This window comes from Anthonomus grandis, chromosome 3 (assembly GCF_022605725.1).
Source record: "Anthonomus grandis grandis chromosome 3, icAntGran1.3, whole genome shotgun sequence".
In the NCBI taxonomy this organism is placed as follows: domain Eukaryota; kingdom Metazoa; phylum Arthropoda; class Insecta; order Coleoptera; family Curculionidae; genus Anthonomus; species Anthonomus grandis.
The window spans coordinates 19,972,820-19,989,373 of record NC_065548.1 but is presented as its reverse complement, the minus strand read 5'-3'; the positions used below and the strand labels follow the sequence as shown (position 1 = coordinate 19,989,373).

Here is a 16,554-nt window from a genome sequence, read left to right as displayed (position 1 = left end):
TTTTAAATTTCTATATCTAGTAGTGGTACTACCAGGGCAAAAAAATATAAGTTGCGTAGCGATGATAGACTTCAAAAATGTTAAAATAATGGAGTCGAGTGCAGAGAAATGTTCAATAATTTATATATTTTTAAAGAACGGACATATTATATAAACAGAAAAAAAATTAAAGTAATAATGCTTATGATCATTTTATGGCACTAATGCTAATAGCAAATCGGAAGAAGTTTTCGAAGTAGTTTAGGTAATCTGAATAGCCGTTGTTATTTAGGTGAAAGAAATTTAAGCGTGCAAAATATTTTCGAAAGTACTAAAAGACTGATGGGACTGAGGTCTGTTTACTTTAGGAAAGTGCCATTATATTGCGGAAAAATATAAGTAAACTGAATTAACGAATTCAAAACAGTTGTATTTATGAATACAAAAATATGGAATTACCTGGCAGAATGTTTTGTGTGGTAATACGATAAAATTCCTAAAATAAAATCGTTTTTTAAAGTTTTCATTATCGTTAATTGACACCTAAAAGAAAAATATAATATTTTTTTTTTTAGTATAAGACTTCTATTGATGTTTAAAATTCAATAATAAAGAAAACGTGTTTCTCTGGTTTTCTCTGGTTTTGGACATACTAGGAATTTGTAGCAGCAATAAAATGTTTATTTGTAGGATCTTAGCAAAAATTTATTTATGGGATAATGGAAAATATATAGCTCATTAGGAAATGAGAAAAAATCTTGATTTTAACAAAAATTTAGATACTGGGTTTTTCTTTTTTTCTACACGACTGAACAATAAAATGTTTTCGTCCTAAGTCAGTCATTGTATTAAATATAAAATGTTCAATTCAATGCTGAAAGGCATATTTTTGTAGAATTATATAGTTATACCAATATGTAATTAACGTAAGGTTGCTATTAAAAAAAAATGTCGTCAATCTGAAGTTGTATGTAATTAATGACATTACGTAATTTAAATGGTGTTGAATTCATATTGTTTTGCGTCAGTGTCGCACGTGAACACACTGCTTAGATATAATTATTTAAATGCCTATACGTTTTAAATAGTAAAATAATAATTAATAAAGATTTTGAAATTAAAAATGCTTTTATTTATATAGAAATATAAATTAATATAACTTTGGAACCTTAACCTTACAGGTAAGAGTAATTTGTGGTGGTAAAACGAAAAAAGGTCACACGTCTTAATACGCAATAACCCGTTTTTGTCGGGATGTAAGGATATACTTATAAATTTACTGAGTTATTATTGGTAACATAGCTAGAAAAGCCAATGTAGAAAGACAGGTACAGAGCCATGTTATAAGGCATAAGTAGAATTGGAAGATCTGCGCATGCTTGAAAGATTATTCTTATCGCTGATTGACCGAAACTTGCACGATCGATTATCCTTATTTAGAGATCATGGAGGATAAGTATAACCAAAGTCTATATATTTCAATAGTTGACAAATTTCTACAGTTTCAGTTGAAATATATAGATTTTGGTATAACCACAGCTTAAGCTTAAAACATTTCTTATGGTGTACAGGGTGGGCCAATAATCAAAACCAAACAACGTTTTTACTGGACATTTCATATACCAGCCATTTTTATTTCGAGGGGCAAAGATTTTCTGCATATCATCGCCTGCGAGGGGGTTGAAATTGCAAGCTTGGGGTGAGCTCCAACCCAAGATTTTAAATGAAGTTAGGGGTTAAGTGATACCTTATTTTTATGGTAATTAAATTCTCTTTCCGATGCATCTTTTTTTTTAATTGTATTTAGCCATTTCTGAGAACATAAGGAAAACAGAATAATTAAAAAACGATTTCTCTTTATTAAACCACTTATTGCTTCTTGACAAACCCCTTATTTTTATGGGAGAAATCTTTTCGTGCTTTCTTTCAAAATAAGTTCGTTACTAACCTCACGCAGGGGTGAGCTTCATCCTTTAAATGAAAATGGGGTTAAACTTCATGTGATACTTTAATTTAATGGTCATTAAACTCTCTTTTCAACAGGCCCGCTAAAAAAAAATTATTATTTTCTACATTTATCACCGAGGATAGTGAAAAAACAAAGAAAAAAAAGACACAAAATTTACATCTTGTTTATAAATAAATATTTATGACAAAAAGTGCTCAAAGAATTCCCCTTCTGCATCCATATAATATTACAGGTTTATTCAAAACGGCCCCCGCGTGGACAATCTGAAGCATTTCTCGCGACATCCGCTGGAGTAATTCATTTATTGGCTAGCTGAGTTTTATACATTTTACTTTTTAAGTGACCTCAAAAAAATCTAAGGGGTTCAAGTCAGGTGATATAGCAGGCCACTCTATCGGTTTTAAACCAATTAAACAATCTCCATAAATTCTAACCCAGACGTTTAATTTCTCAGGATGTTGATAGTGAACCTTGGCTCGATGGTAAACGTCGACACGACTTGAAGTATCGACAATTGTGAAGGTTAACAGTTTAGAAAAAACGAACACTCATCGGAAAAAACAAATGTTAAATACTTAATTTGGTTGATTTATTATGTGCTTGGTCATAAGCTCGCAAAATACTAAACGTCTGTCTAATCATCTTCGTTCAATTGTTGTACGAAATTTTGTAGGAGTGAAATCTATATATATTTAACATTTTTCCAATGCTCGTACGAGATATGCCACAGACTACAGGTAATTGCCTGGTGCTTAATTTAAAGTCCATGTTGACGTGGCACAAAATAGCAATTTGCATAGGGTCTATTATAACTATTCATCGATTTGGAACGATTGGTTTTCGGTTTGCAACTGATCTTGTCTTCCTAAACTTTGCTACCAGCTCTATTACGTATTTTCGGTGAATATATTTATCTGGATTCATTTGATGAAATATCTGAGATGGAACATTTGGACATGTACCATTTTCGTAATACAGTTCAACCAGCGATACTCTTTCTACAGTTGAATAAACCATGTAGTCACAACCACTTCTTTCTAAATTGAAATAGATAATTTCTAAGAAAAAAATGTTGGATATGTTGAAAAGAGAATTGATGACCATTAAATTGAGGTATCACATAAAGTCTAACCCTAGTTTCATTTAAGGGATGAAACTCACCCATGTGTGAAGTTAGTGACGAAGTTGAAAATAAAGCACAAAGGACTTTTTCGATATAAAAATTTACGGGTTTCGATATTTCTTTAGGAAGCCATAAATCGTTTAATAAAGAGAAATTGTCTGTTTAATTAGCATTTTTTTCTTAGGAGGATTAATTTACCTTAAAAATAAGGCGTCACTTAACCAATCATATTTATGATTTTGGGGTTAGAACTCACCCCCGAAAGGAGGCTGAATTTGGAAAGCTGCAAAAATGCAGAAAATCTGTCTCCCGCAAATTAAAAATCGGCGGGTCCGAGCGATTTTTTTTAACAAGCGGTTTATAAAATATCAGGGTTGTTTCGTTTGATTAGCCCAACCTGTAATGATATTGTGTTTATATAAATGATAAAAAGATAAAATGCAATTCAGTTGTCCATTTCCGCTTTCAAATATTTACATGCCCTAAGTAACAATTTGCAGTCACCTAAGTTGAGATTACTCTTATTTTCACTAGTTGCAACGTTGTTTTCAGTGCAAAATTTAGTAGGTTTTGCAACGACGTTTATTTTGGACCAAACTTCGACGTACTGCACCTGTATCGCAACTGTTGTAAAACTCTGCTGTTTTTACAACGTATTTTTTTACTATGGATGGTAGCAGTAGTAATTTACACTTAAAACAACGACGTGCAAACGTGTACAATTTTTTGAATCAAAAACCCAGTGCGAACAACGTTACCTCATCGTTAGCGAGTGGGTATTACATTGCCTGATCGTCTGTGTTGAGCATTTTTCGCTGTTGAGGGAGCTTTTTGACATGTTAAGAGTTTTAGGAAGAAGATGAAGAATAATGGTAGAATGAATAAGAGGAAGAAAAAATATTCAATTCAAAATAACCTACTTAATCTATATTTTTATTTTTATAATTTATTTTTCGCTTGGAATTATTGCGATTTATTATTTTCGTTTTGCTTTAAAAAATGAAAGAAAGAAAGAAAGAAAATGTGCTATATTACGTAAGAATAATCTTGTGTACAAGCATCTTATAAGCTAAAAAAAACAAAATAAAAATACAATTTCAAAAATTGACAAAACAATGAACAAAATTAAACAACAGAACAAAACTTTTTGAACATACTTGAATTAAAGATAACTAAATAAAACAATCAATTACTAAATAAAGGTAAACTAGTTGACAAAACTAGAGAAGAAAAGGGGAAAAAAACTTTCCAACATGTCCAAGGTTAAAACCTATTATTAAAAAAGTCATCCAGGTTATAATATGCCTTAGCTAATAAAAGCGACTTTAATTCTCTTTTAAATTTCTTAACATCCGATATATGTCTAACACATAGAGGAACATGATTGTAATTTTTTTTACTTATGTAAATTAATGAGTTTTTGGTAAGGGAAGACGTTGGAATAGGTAGAGGAACATCATTTACACGACGAGTCAAATGGCCAGTGTCAGAGGGTAGTTTGGGAATTTTGTGAATAAGAGCAGCTGTTTCTAAGATAAAGAGTAAAAAAAGAGTTATGATTTTTTCAGAAATGAATAGGGGTTTACAAGAATCTCTTAACTTAGCAGAACACAGGTATCTAACTGCTTTTTTTGAATAACAAAGACATTGTTAAGTAGCCCCTTATTGGTTAAACCCCAAAAAGGCAAGCCATACCGAATATGAGATTCAATAAGTGAAAAGTACACTGAACGTGCAACCACCCCTCCCAGCTCTTGTTTTGCCATTCTTACTGCAAAACATCCAGAAGATAATTTCCCAGCTAAATGTAAAATATGATCTTCAAACCGATCAGCGACCATCAATGGTAATTCCTAGGAACTTGCAGCACTCTTTATTCTGCAAGAGGGAATTTTCGTCAAACATCAGACCCTGAACATCGCACTTAAACCCCATAATAGACGTCTTTCTTACATTAAACACGAGCCTGTTGGAAGCACACCACCCTGATAAAATCTGAAGGTCTTCAAGGATACAAGTCTTAATATAATCAGAATTTTTATGGCTCCATAGTATGGTGGTATCATCAGCAAACTGAACCACCTTGCCCTGCAGTTTCAATGAACTCAAGTCATCCACATACAGTAAAAATAACAGTGGTCCCAACACTGAACCCTGGGGAACGCCGCATTTTAGGGATCTAGAAGCAGACAAACGCCCAGACACTGTAACCTTCTGAGTACGGTTTGATAGATAGGACTTAAGCCATCGCAATGCTAAGCCCCTAAAACCATATTTATCGAGCTTAGATAACAGTATTCCATGATCCACACAGTCAAATGCTTTGGATAGATCACAAAACACTGCCGCCGATGACTCTCCAGAATTCAAGGACACATAGACGCTCTCCAAAAAGCTAAAAACAGCATCATGAGTCCCTTTACCGGCTTGGAATCCAAACTGATTTGCAGACAAAATGCCATTATGATGTAAAAAGGACAAAATTCTGCTTTTTGCAAGTTTTTCAACTATCTTAGAGAAAGTAGACAAAATAGAAATGGGACGGAAATTACAAGGCTGATCCAAATCTCCACCCTTATGAAGAGGGATAACCACTGCCTCTTTTAAACATGAAGGAAAAATGCCAATATGTAAAGAATTGTTTATGGCAGAAACTAAAGCATTTAAGGCTGAATCAGGCAAAAAGAGTAACAGCCTCGAAGATATCCCATCAGCTCCAGATGATTTATGGTTTTTTAGGCGTTTGATTTCTTTTTTTATTTCGGTAAGATCGACAGGATGAAAGAAAAATGAATGCTCAACCGACACTTGTTGAAGATAGTGCAGGGGATTAATGTTACTACGAATGCCCTTGAGCAAGATATTAGGTATATCACAATAATAGTCGTTTAAAATGTCAGGTCTTAACTCCGGTTCAGATGCTTTTCTATGGCAATGTCTAAAATCATTAATAATCGACCAACACTCTCTTTGCCTATTTGATGACATATTTAAGCGATCCCTATAATAATTAGATTTTGCTGCTTTAATTGTCTTTCTGTACAGACTACGGTATTTCTGATGATATACAAGGATATTTTCATTTGTGGTATATTTGCACAATTTAGTCAAAAAACGGAGGTTTTTAGCTGAAATTCTAAGAAATATAAAGACTTTAAATATTCTGCATCTTACTACAGGCGCAAAAAAACTTGCAATGGAAGCAAAAATGCCTACAACTAGCTTACCTGAAGTTGATATGGATTATGTAGAATCAATGGAAATGGCGGAAGATAGAGAAAAGGGTTCTATTAAATTTTACATATTTAAAGTTTAAAATACTAGGTTTACTTTTTGTAAATGGTTTCCTTTATGGTTCCTATATCCTAGTTTATAGCCTTTCTTTACACGAGAGCCTAACCAATTTGAAAACAATGATAAATTTTATAAAGTTTTATTTTTTAGGATTTTGTATAGCAGCAACAGCAATGAGAACTCAAAATGTAATGTTAACATTACAATCTGAGTTTATATTTTTTGAAGCGCTTAGGCATTTTTTTGTAAAAGTTAAAGTTTTTGTTTATTAAAGTTTGTAAAAAAACATGCTGTATACGGGCAACAAACTGCAAACAATAATTGAAATATTAAAATTTTAGGTTAGGTCCATCCGTTTTTCCTTTTACTTCAGGCCAACCAGGGACAACGACAGCGCGTTTCTTATGTAACCAATAAAAAAATTTACTTATATTTTTTTTCGAAATCCGCCTTAAATTTAGGGCGCGCGTGTTATTTAGGGCTAAAATAACATCTTTTTACAGTAAACTATGTTCCGTTTATAAATTAAGTGCTTGTAAATCTTTCAAAACGTGTATTTTACCCGTATAATTCACTATATTAAACTACATACAAAACAAATATTAATAAGGGCTGTTCAAAAGATGGCTTAAAAAGGTTATTTTTGGAGTAGCTGCCTACTGGAGTTATCTATTAGTTTATTGTTAAAAAAATAATTAATTTTTCTGTCGTTATGGCATCCATCCGTCCAAAAATCAGTAACTCTAAAAACGTTGCAAAAGCGTTTAGAAAGTTAACGGGTAGTCACTGCGTAACGTTGAGACAACCAAAAAAATCTCTTTCAAATTGGTGAAAAACGAAGTTGTCTCTACGGTTAAGACAACGTAACAATGCAACGTTGCGTTGCAATTTGCAGCGTCGAAAGATTGCTAATTGGAGCATTTCTATAAATTACATAAACAAAGGCTTTAAAAGTTAAACCAAGTTTTGTAAAAATAGGGAGGCTTTGCTGTGGAACTGAAAAGAATTCGAAGGAAAGATTCTGTGTGTGTGTTTGAGCAATAATTAAATCTTCATCGTTTTCTTCCGTTTTGGGCATAATATTAGGGATTTTAGAATATAATACTTCGGTAATGGATTTGGTTTAAAGTTGGAAGTGATAACAACTTATTATTTACCTTTTGAAGCATCGAAGTACAGTTTTTTTTTTTTAAATAAAGTTCATCTCAAAATTAGTGTTCTTTATTCTGAACTAGAGTAAGTTATTTGCAAGGCTACTATTGACGTCTCATTTAAGCTCATGAAGTTAGAAAAATTAGGTATGGTATCGATATTTGAATTCAAATATACAGAATCAAATATACTTTTCAAACAGAAAATGGTGAGGACTAGCACACAAGCACTACAAGTTGTAAACGAATCGTTTTCTGCACTCCCTTCTTGTACTCATACTTTTTAGAACAATTTTTGCATGTGGCGATTATTAGGCGGATAAAATGGTTATGTTCTCCTGGATCATATACATTAAATGTTTTATGAGAGTAGTCCAGATTTCTTTACGGCTATTTAAAAAAAAAAGAAAATAATTTTTTTATATTCGAAATTACCATTTCTGAGCTCAATAGATTTTAAGATAATTCTATGAAAACCTATACATCAAGCGATAGAAACGTATATCCGAGGAAACATGATCTATCACATCAAACGGCTTGCTAATCTGTCATCTCTTTAAATCGAAGTATTTCAATGTGTTTGAGGAGCTTCGGCTGCTGTTCTCATTCATTGAAATCGGGTAAGGGAATGGGCACTTTTATTTTATTTTGACGACTGATTTCCAAGTACTGAACAGGTAAAGGGATTTTCTGTTTTTTTAGTGTAGTAGGATGGATAAATGTATATAGAATGCTGTTGCTTTAAATAAAATTGACGGCGATTTGGAATTCTACTTTTTTGAGGTATGGTTTCTGTAGGTCTGATGAAGGATTAAACAATTCTGCATAATTTTGGATTATATTGCATCCAACATAGGTTTTGTTTGCTTTTTTGCAAGAAAATATTGAATTTTTAAGCGCTTTATTATCAGTTAATTACCTAATCAATGTTCATCATTCATAACTAAAATTAATGAATAAGTTTAGATTTTTTTTAAATCTGTTTAGAAGAACAAGTAAGCTTTCTTACAGGTCAAATTTGGCTAAAATGTACCACAAATTCTAGTTTTATTAAAATCCAGTTTACTTTTCATAAATAACTCATCGATTTTTACCAAATCAAAATGTTTTACTATAGCATTAAGGCGGTTAATTTTGTTCTAGGCATATTGTTATAAGGAAAGCTTCTGAACTGATCGGTGTGACCAATTTGAATATATCCTGAAACATATTCACTTATTATCAATTGACACGCTATATTCTACCACTGTTGCCTCTTCCACGTTAAGATCCAAAGATGTGCCAAACCGTCTTTGCGTGTTTCTCTAATTTTATCGATGATGAATATTAAATTTGTCAATTAAAGCATGAGGCTATTATCAGAAAAAACGTATATAATAGTTGATCTAAGTTCAAAGTATTCTCTATCTTTTTAAGATAGAGACAAGGTAGGATTTAAATATGGAGATGAGTTAATATTTCGTTTTCGTTTTGACCTGGTGACGTGAAAATGTGGTCCTGGTCTTTTCCAGAATAATTTGTCCATTAGTAATACTGAATCATTGGTAAAACTTTGGTATGTTCTATGAACGTTTTTTGCTTTCAGGCACATTACAAGAGTTGGTACTCTTATATATTAGTATAGTGAAACTAGAAAAAATAAATTAAACGAAAATAATACTTACTAAACACAAGCATTCCTCCACTCTTGCTGTCTTCGCTAAGGAACGTAGATACTGTACACGTATAATTTCCTTCTAGTTCGGGTCCCAGTTTTTCAATTTTCAGCGCTCTGTACATTTTGAGACGATCTGTTGACGCTTTGTAACTGAGATCCAAACGACCTTTTAAAATTCCTAAAATTGTTCTAATTATAAATTGTTTTATTACTCCTTGTTAACAAATTAATATTAATTTCTAGTTACATTTATAATAATAATATGATCTTGCACTAAATTGCATGTGGGTAAAAATGATTCAAATATTAATTTTCAATAATCACATCGGGTTTTGTCACCGCTTTAAATCAAATATAAGAAGTTAGTGTCCGAATTTTAGTCAGATCGTCACTTTGTTAAAATAATAATTTAAATTATGAGATTCTTTTAAAAAGAACCAAAAGATTAAAGATGTCAAACCTTTATTACTATTAACTGATTATTATATTGGCTTTGTATATCTCTTAGTTGCAAATTCGTCTACCAATTAATGCTGTTACAGGTGCAGTCTAGAAACATGATTATATTAATTCATTATGGGGTCAGAACCAATCTTTAATGGTTTAAATTTTCTGTTTGTCATGGTAATGTATACCCAAGACTCTTGGGATTTTGCTTAAGACGTGCATTTAAGATTGATCGTTTATTCATCACAAGTCTCCTACATTACACCCCACCAGTCAACTCACAATTCACAATTTTACGTTACATTACATTGCTTTAGCCCAATAGCCTTGGAAAAGTCAATGAGGCACTCTAGTTTGAGAAATCGTATATCGCTGGACATACTGTAAGTATTGCCTTGATATTCAAAACTAGCATGCATGAGTGCACATTCCGATGACGTGGTCTGCAGTTTCTTTCTATTCCAATGACACTCCGTGTCCTGCTACTTCTCTTTGCCTGCAATATGATTCACGAATGAGCTTGAATATCGATATGAACCTTATATTCAGATTGATGGTCAGGCTCACTTGTCGTAGTTCACTCACGACGTGTAGCCTGTGTATTAGTTAGTTAACATTGTCTCGTTAGCTTAACAGAGACTTAGGGCACTAGTTGTGGTTGTTCGCATAGAATCTGTTGTGTGGATGCTTAGGCATACGAGCATACGAGTCGTGGAACTCTATCCAGTTGCCCTCCAATTTTGTCTTTCTTAATGTGAGGCCAAACGATAGTCCCGAATGTGAAAAGAGGTCTTACGATACATAAGTAGATCTAGTAACGGAACTAGGGACAGATATTCACGTAGTAGAGCTTCTGCGTTTTTGCATATATGTTTACCAAATTACGAGACAGTTTTACCACTAACCAAATTTTTTTATTTTTACTCTCGACACTTGTTTCTAACGATGTTAGAAACAAGTGTCGATGATGCATCTTCGAAATAAAACTAAAACTTCTATAAAAAAGAAGATATAAAAAGTTTTAATCTTTTCCCGAAGATGCTAATATCGTTAGCGAAACACGTGCCAAGTGTAAATAAAAGAATTTTGGTACGTGGTAAAACTGTCTTGTAATTTGAGTATCACACTAAAGGTTCCAACCATAGGACTATATATATTTAGGTTGATCCTTAGCAGCTCTACTATAAGCAGGGCACTTGGCTCTGCATTGAGGCGGCGTCCTTGCAAAGGCAAATGATTAACAAGTTGTCAGCATAGGACGCCCTGTTTAGATCCGTCGACTACTAAACACAACTATCTACAAGTCGCAAAAGTGAAACAAGTTTCATGGTTTTTACTCTTAGAATATGCATATCTCAAGTATATGCATCTATCTCTATGCGTAACACAACTTCTTTTTCATAGAGATGCAAGACTTATCGATCGTCTTGACGACTACCATAATAGTCTATGAAATTTCACAAAATATTCACGTAGAACTTAACAATCATGCTATGAACATTCTAAAATTGTTGAAAACAATTCCGGAATTATTCCTGAAGCATCTACTAACTAATCAAATATCATAAGTTTTACTGTTGCCCATTCTGATGGTAGCATCTGATATGCATCGAACCCCATCCATGGATTCTTTCTGGTAATTTATGATTGATAAAAATTAAATTCATCAAATTGTTGACAAACACATGATCTAAAAAATGAGAATTGCAAAAACTTTTTAAGAATATAATTTAAAATAATAAGTATTGAAACTTTAATTTTCCTATAGTTTTCAATCGGAATATAGTATAACAGACTTGGTAGCAGCTGCACTCAATAGTCACAATTATGTTCGTTAGTATGTGCGAACTCTAACTTTTATAATATAAATGGAGACGATTAAAGAAGAAAATACTCCCTATTTCTCTATCAAGATTTTGCTTCGTATAATGTTTCTTTGTTCTCAAGTTTTTAAGCTAATTAGAATAGGCCCATGCTTGCTTTACGAGAAACAGTGCAACCGTTAACGTTGTTTTTTAATCCTTACCGAGTTCCTGCGGCTTAGCGTCTGGGATCCACTGATAAACGGGATACATCCTCTCATTAAAAAACCACTTGACGACTAGACCTTCGTCCTTTCCTGGGTTTTCTAAGGAATAATCGCAGTCTAAAATTACAGGCGGCTTTGCCTGAGAAGCGATTTCTGGCACAAGGAGTCGGTTGATTTTTACACAGGAAACGTCTAGGAAACCTGAAATAATTTGCGAATTTTAAGGTAAGAGGATGAAGCTACAAAGACGACTTTCATCAGAACTTTACTTAAATAAACAAGTTTTACTAAAATATTCGGTTGAGTTGAGCATAATATTAGAAAGATTACTTGCTATAAGAACTGTTTTTTAAGATAGTTTTAAAATTAAATGGAAAAAAATTCAAATGATAGAATATCATTTATAAACCATGTTCTTAAAACTAATTATTATTATAGACATTTTAAAAATATAACAAAAGGCAGATTGCACATAGTAAATTAATGAATATGTGACCAACTGAACTTGATTAATGAATAAGAAAAGTAAATAAAAAACTAATTAAATAAAAATCGAAAAATGTTTGCTCGTAAACCGGTCATTTTATTAATATTGATCCAAAGGCTAAATTTTTTCGCATAAGGTTTGGGCATTTTAAAAAAACATAATTTTTTTGCTTTTAGTAGTTGGAGTGACAGAAAAAATGGTGAAAATGTGTTAGGGGTAGTCTGGCTCTGAAAAACATTATTCATATTGATCTGTACAGGTGCATTTTTAAGAGTATTTTACTTTTCAGTTTTTAATGTTTTTAGAGGCATTTTTTTTTTGATAATTAAAAAAAATAAAAATCAGAATTAATGGAAAATATAGACATTTTGTATCAAAAAATTTAATGTTTTTAAGGACAAATTTTACCAATTATATAAAATCAGATATTTAATTAAACGAAAAAAAAATATCAAAATTTGCAGAAAATGTAGGAAAGTGGAGCTGGGGCCGTATTTTCGAAACCATGAATCTTCGAATGCGAACAAAGTCGAGCGGGAAAATTCGCACACGAATTAAAAAGTGCATTTTTGAACAGCATTCGAAAATTCATTCACATATGAACATGAAATGTAGTGGCAACGTAGCAAAGTCGAGTGCTATTGGAGGCCACGTAAAACGGGATCAAGACGATAAAGATTTTTTAATCTAACCTAAAATTTAAGTTTAAAAACATCAGGGAATTTTAAGGTTTTTTTCATAGCGTTTCTTGAGTTTTTCGAATTGACTTTTTTTTAAGATAGATTCAAAAAATCAAAAATTGCGGTTTTGTGTCGAGTGAGCAAAAGAAAGAACTAATTTCATTTATGGAAGAGCACTCGGAATTAAAGTCGGACTAATTCACCGAAGATTTTTCAGCTAAAACTGCACAAGCCTTGTGGATAAAAGTGGCGGACAGATTACACAGTCTCTGGAGTACATAAAGAGCATCAATTCCATCGTAATAGGCTTGCTTAATCTATATAATTTATTAAATTGAGCATCTGAATACATTTCAAATGGGTCAAGAAATGAAGAGTACATCCTAGTCCTTCTTTCAGTCTTTTCCAGTGCATCAGCGACGTTTCTTTGCACAAGATTGTTAAAACCCGTAACTGCTACCGACGGGGTCTGTGTGACCCGGCGTTAGTGTTAATACGCACTTCCTATGTAACCTTGGTGGTAGGGGAGCTGTACGTCCAGCTATTCTCCTATTAGTTAGTGCTTCTCTCGGAGACGTGGCAGGTGGTTTTGTTGATTTTGCCAAATTCGAAATAATTACGTAGTTGGGTCTCCGTGACCCGTCTGTAGTACTTACGTAAACAAAGTGTTATCTCATTACACAGGTATGTACTCGTTTTTGATATTATTTTTTGTGTAAACTTTTGTTAATTGTTTAGGCAATTTTTAGATTTAAATTCAAATATGTTATTTTACTGATAGACTTTTTTTTTCTAGATAAAATTACTTCTACAAGCAAACAGCTAACTTCAGCGGAGCTGGAAGACATTCTAAATAGCGAAGAGTTTTAGGAAGAGTTGAAAGATGTAAATGAGGTGGCAGAAACTCTTCAAGAAGTAGAAAATGGATCGCAAGCCGCACAAGCATTATTTGATCATGCAGGCGAAAGTGATTACGACGAAATTGACGAAATTTACAGTGAACACGATACGGATAGTGAATTTGAGACTGAATCTGTGTAAGAAAATACCTCGTCTAGTGACATCGAAATTGAAAATGCTTCGAGTAACCAAGCAGCCACTTTCAACATGTCAAAGTCAGCTTGGTACGGAAAAGATTCCACAAAATGGGCCAAAGAACCTCCACAAAGATCTAAGGTAAAATCCCATAACATTATTAGGGTTTTATCCGGACTGAAAGGTCCTGCTCGACAGAAGGAACCATTGAGCCCCTTAGAATCTTGGAAATTATTAATAACTGATGAAATGTTGAAAATTATATTTGAGCACACAAATACAAGAATTGACATAATGGCATTAAAATACGCCACCTTCAAACGACGTAAAAACTCTCGCCAAAAATTTGCTCCAACTTTCATTGGTAAGACAGATAAAATTGAGATAGAAGCTTTCATCGGTCTTTTATTCATGCAGGGTATATTTAAGTCAGGTCATGAGGATTTAAAATCATTATGGGCAACAGATGGAACTGGAAGAGATTTATTTAGATGTACAATGTCCCTTGAACGATTCCTCTTTTTGTTAAGCTGTTTAAGGTTTGACAATCATCTTACAAGGTCCGAGAGAGTAAAAACTAATAAGCTAGCTGCAATATCCGATCTTTTTGAACCTTTTGTGAAAAACTCTCAGACTATATTCCAGGACCTCACGTAACTATAGATGAAATGCTGGTTCCATTCCGGGGAAGATGTGCATTTAGAATGTACATACCTAATAAGCCTGCAAAATACGGGCTAAAAGTGCAGATCTTGGCCGATTCCCAAACACACTATATGTATAACGCTGAGGTCTATACTGGAAAAAATATCCAACATGAAAAAAAATCTCCATTTTCACATCCAACTGATGTCGTTCTTCGGATGATCAAACCAATTGAGAAATCCAACCGAAATGTCACTGGAGATAATTGGTACACATCAATGGAGTTGACTAATGAGTTAAAAAAACAAGGGATTACCTATGTAGGTACAGTGAAAAAAAAAAAAAGAATGATCCCTCCAGAATTTTTACCGGGCAAAAAAAGGCCTGTTAAATCTTCAAACTTCGGATTTACATCGGACAAAACCATAGTATCTTTCGTCCCGAAGAAAGGAAAATCTGTTGTCTTAATATCGTCAATGCATCACTACAGCACTAATGATGGAAGTACTGAGAAACCCGAAATAATTATGTTCTATAACAGCACTAAAGCAGGTGTAGATGCTTTAGATGAAAAATATGCAATGTATTCCACTTCTCGGCGAACCCGTCGATGGCCAATGGCAATTTTTTACTGTATTTTGAATGTGTCTGGTGTAAATAGTCGTATAATATATCAGTTTTCACGTGGAGAGGAAATAACTCGCTACAACTTTCTGAAACAACTAGGTATTGCACTATATATTCCACATATTATGAAGCAAAGACTTTACAACCAAAAAGTTCCCCGGAAACTTCGTTGCCTCGCCGCCGATATTCTTGGAGTAGATATGGAGGATACACCTACACAACCGCCAACCCAAAATTTATCAAAAAGAAAGAGGTGCTCAATTTGTCCTGGAAAAAAAGATAGGAAAACAAATACATGTTGCATTGTGTGCAAATTACCTATCTGTTTGCAATGTGCTTTGAAAGTGTGCCCAAATTGTAAATAAAAAGTTTTTTTTTTGTACTACCCAAGTTCTATATTATATAAATAATGTTTTTGATATCAAATACAAGTTTTGGTTAATGTTTTTTTCTTTCATTTTAATATTTTAAAACTGGAGCAGTTGCGGGAAAACTATTTGTCAGTAACAGTTACGGGTTAAATCTCGCCATTTGATTATTGTTTTTTTTTTCAATAAACAACAAAAAAACACTACGAAAATACTTAACCAACTCACACAAATTAAAAAAAAAACAAAACAAGTGGCAGAATCAAATTAAATATCGCACACGAACTTTGAAATTCGAATGGTATATACCCATTCGAGACATCGCATGTGAAAAAGTTCGCATATATATACGTTCGCGGTCGAAAATACGAATATCGAATTTTCATGCGAAATCCTCTAATTTCGTATGCGAATCAAAGTCGAATGGTTTCAAAAATACGGCCCCTGTTCAGTTAATCAATTTGTTTGAAAAAGGATGATACAATCCTGAAAAATATGTACCTTAGAATATTCCTAAGATGCGAAATATGAAGTTCTATTACATTATACCTAAAATAATACTTTAAGTTTTATTAAAATTAAATAACTATTTATTTTAATAATTTTTCTACTGAGGCACTTTATACAGTTTTCTGAGGTCGGGACACTATCCAAAAAAAATTAGTGTATCTCATTGGAAATTCGCCAAAGAAAACATTTTTAACTTTCTGTATTGTTATAAACTTATCAAGTATAGTATTTCTTAACATATTTTCCATAAATCAACATACGAACTAAAATAATTCAAATACCAATATCCAATATACATTTCAATTACACGCCATATCATTATATGACTACATCATAATTTAATAGAACCCTGTTCCATTAATTTAAATTAGGTTGACTTCGGTAGGACTAAGGCACAATAAATTGAAATTGGCACAATGTTCTATGTATAATTCAAATGGCGAGTTTTAGGTGTTGACATTTATTTACATTTTTGCTTATAACTTTTTAAATGAAACCTAATAGATTCAATAAAATTATTTTAATTGGGTAGCAAGGGATATACATAGAAATA

The 16,554-nt window shown here is 32.8% G+C and overlaps 1 protein-coding gene across 1 annotated transcript in view; it reads right to left on the bottom strand.

The window, feature by feature from the left end:
• The window catches only part of LOC126733836 (uncharacterized), a 56,205-nt gene that overhangs the window by 37,131 nt on the left and 2,520 nt on the right, over positions 1-16,554 (bottom strand). Inside the window, exons 2-3 of the mRNA XM_050437250.1 lie at positions 11,647-11,850; positions 9,181-9,351 (exon numbers count right to left, since the gene is read on the bottom strand). Of these exons, the coding sequence (XP_050293207.1) occupies positions 9,181-9,351; positions 11,647-11,850 (375 nt within the window). The remainder of the gene's footprint in view (positions 1-9,180; positions 9,352-11,646; positions 11,851-16,554) is intronic.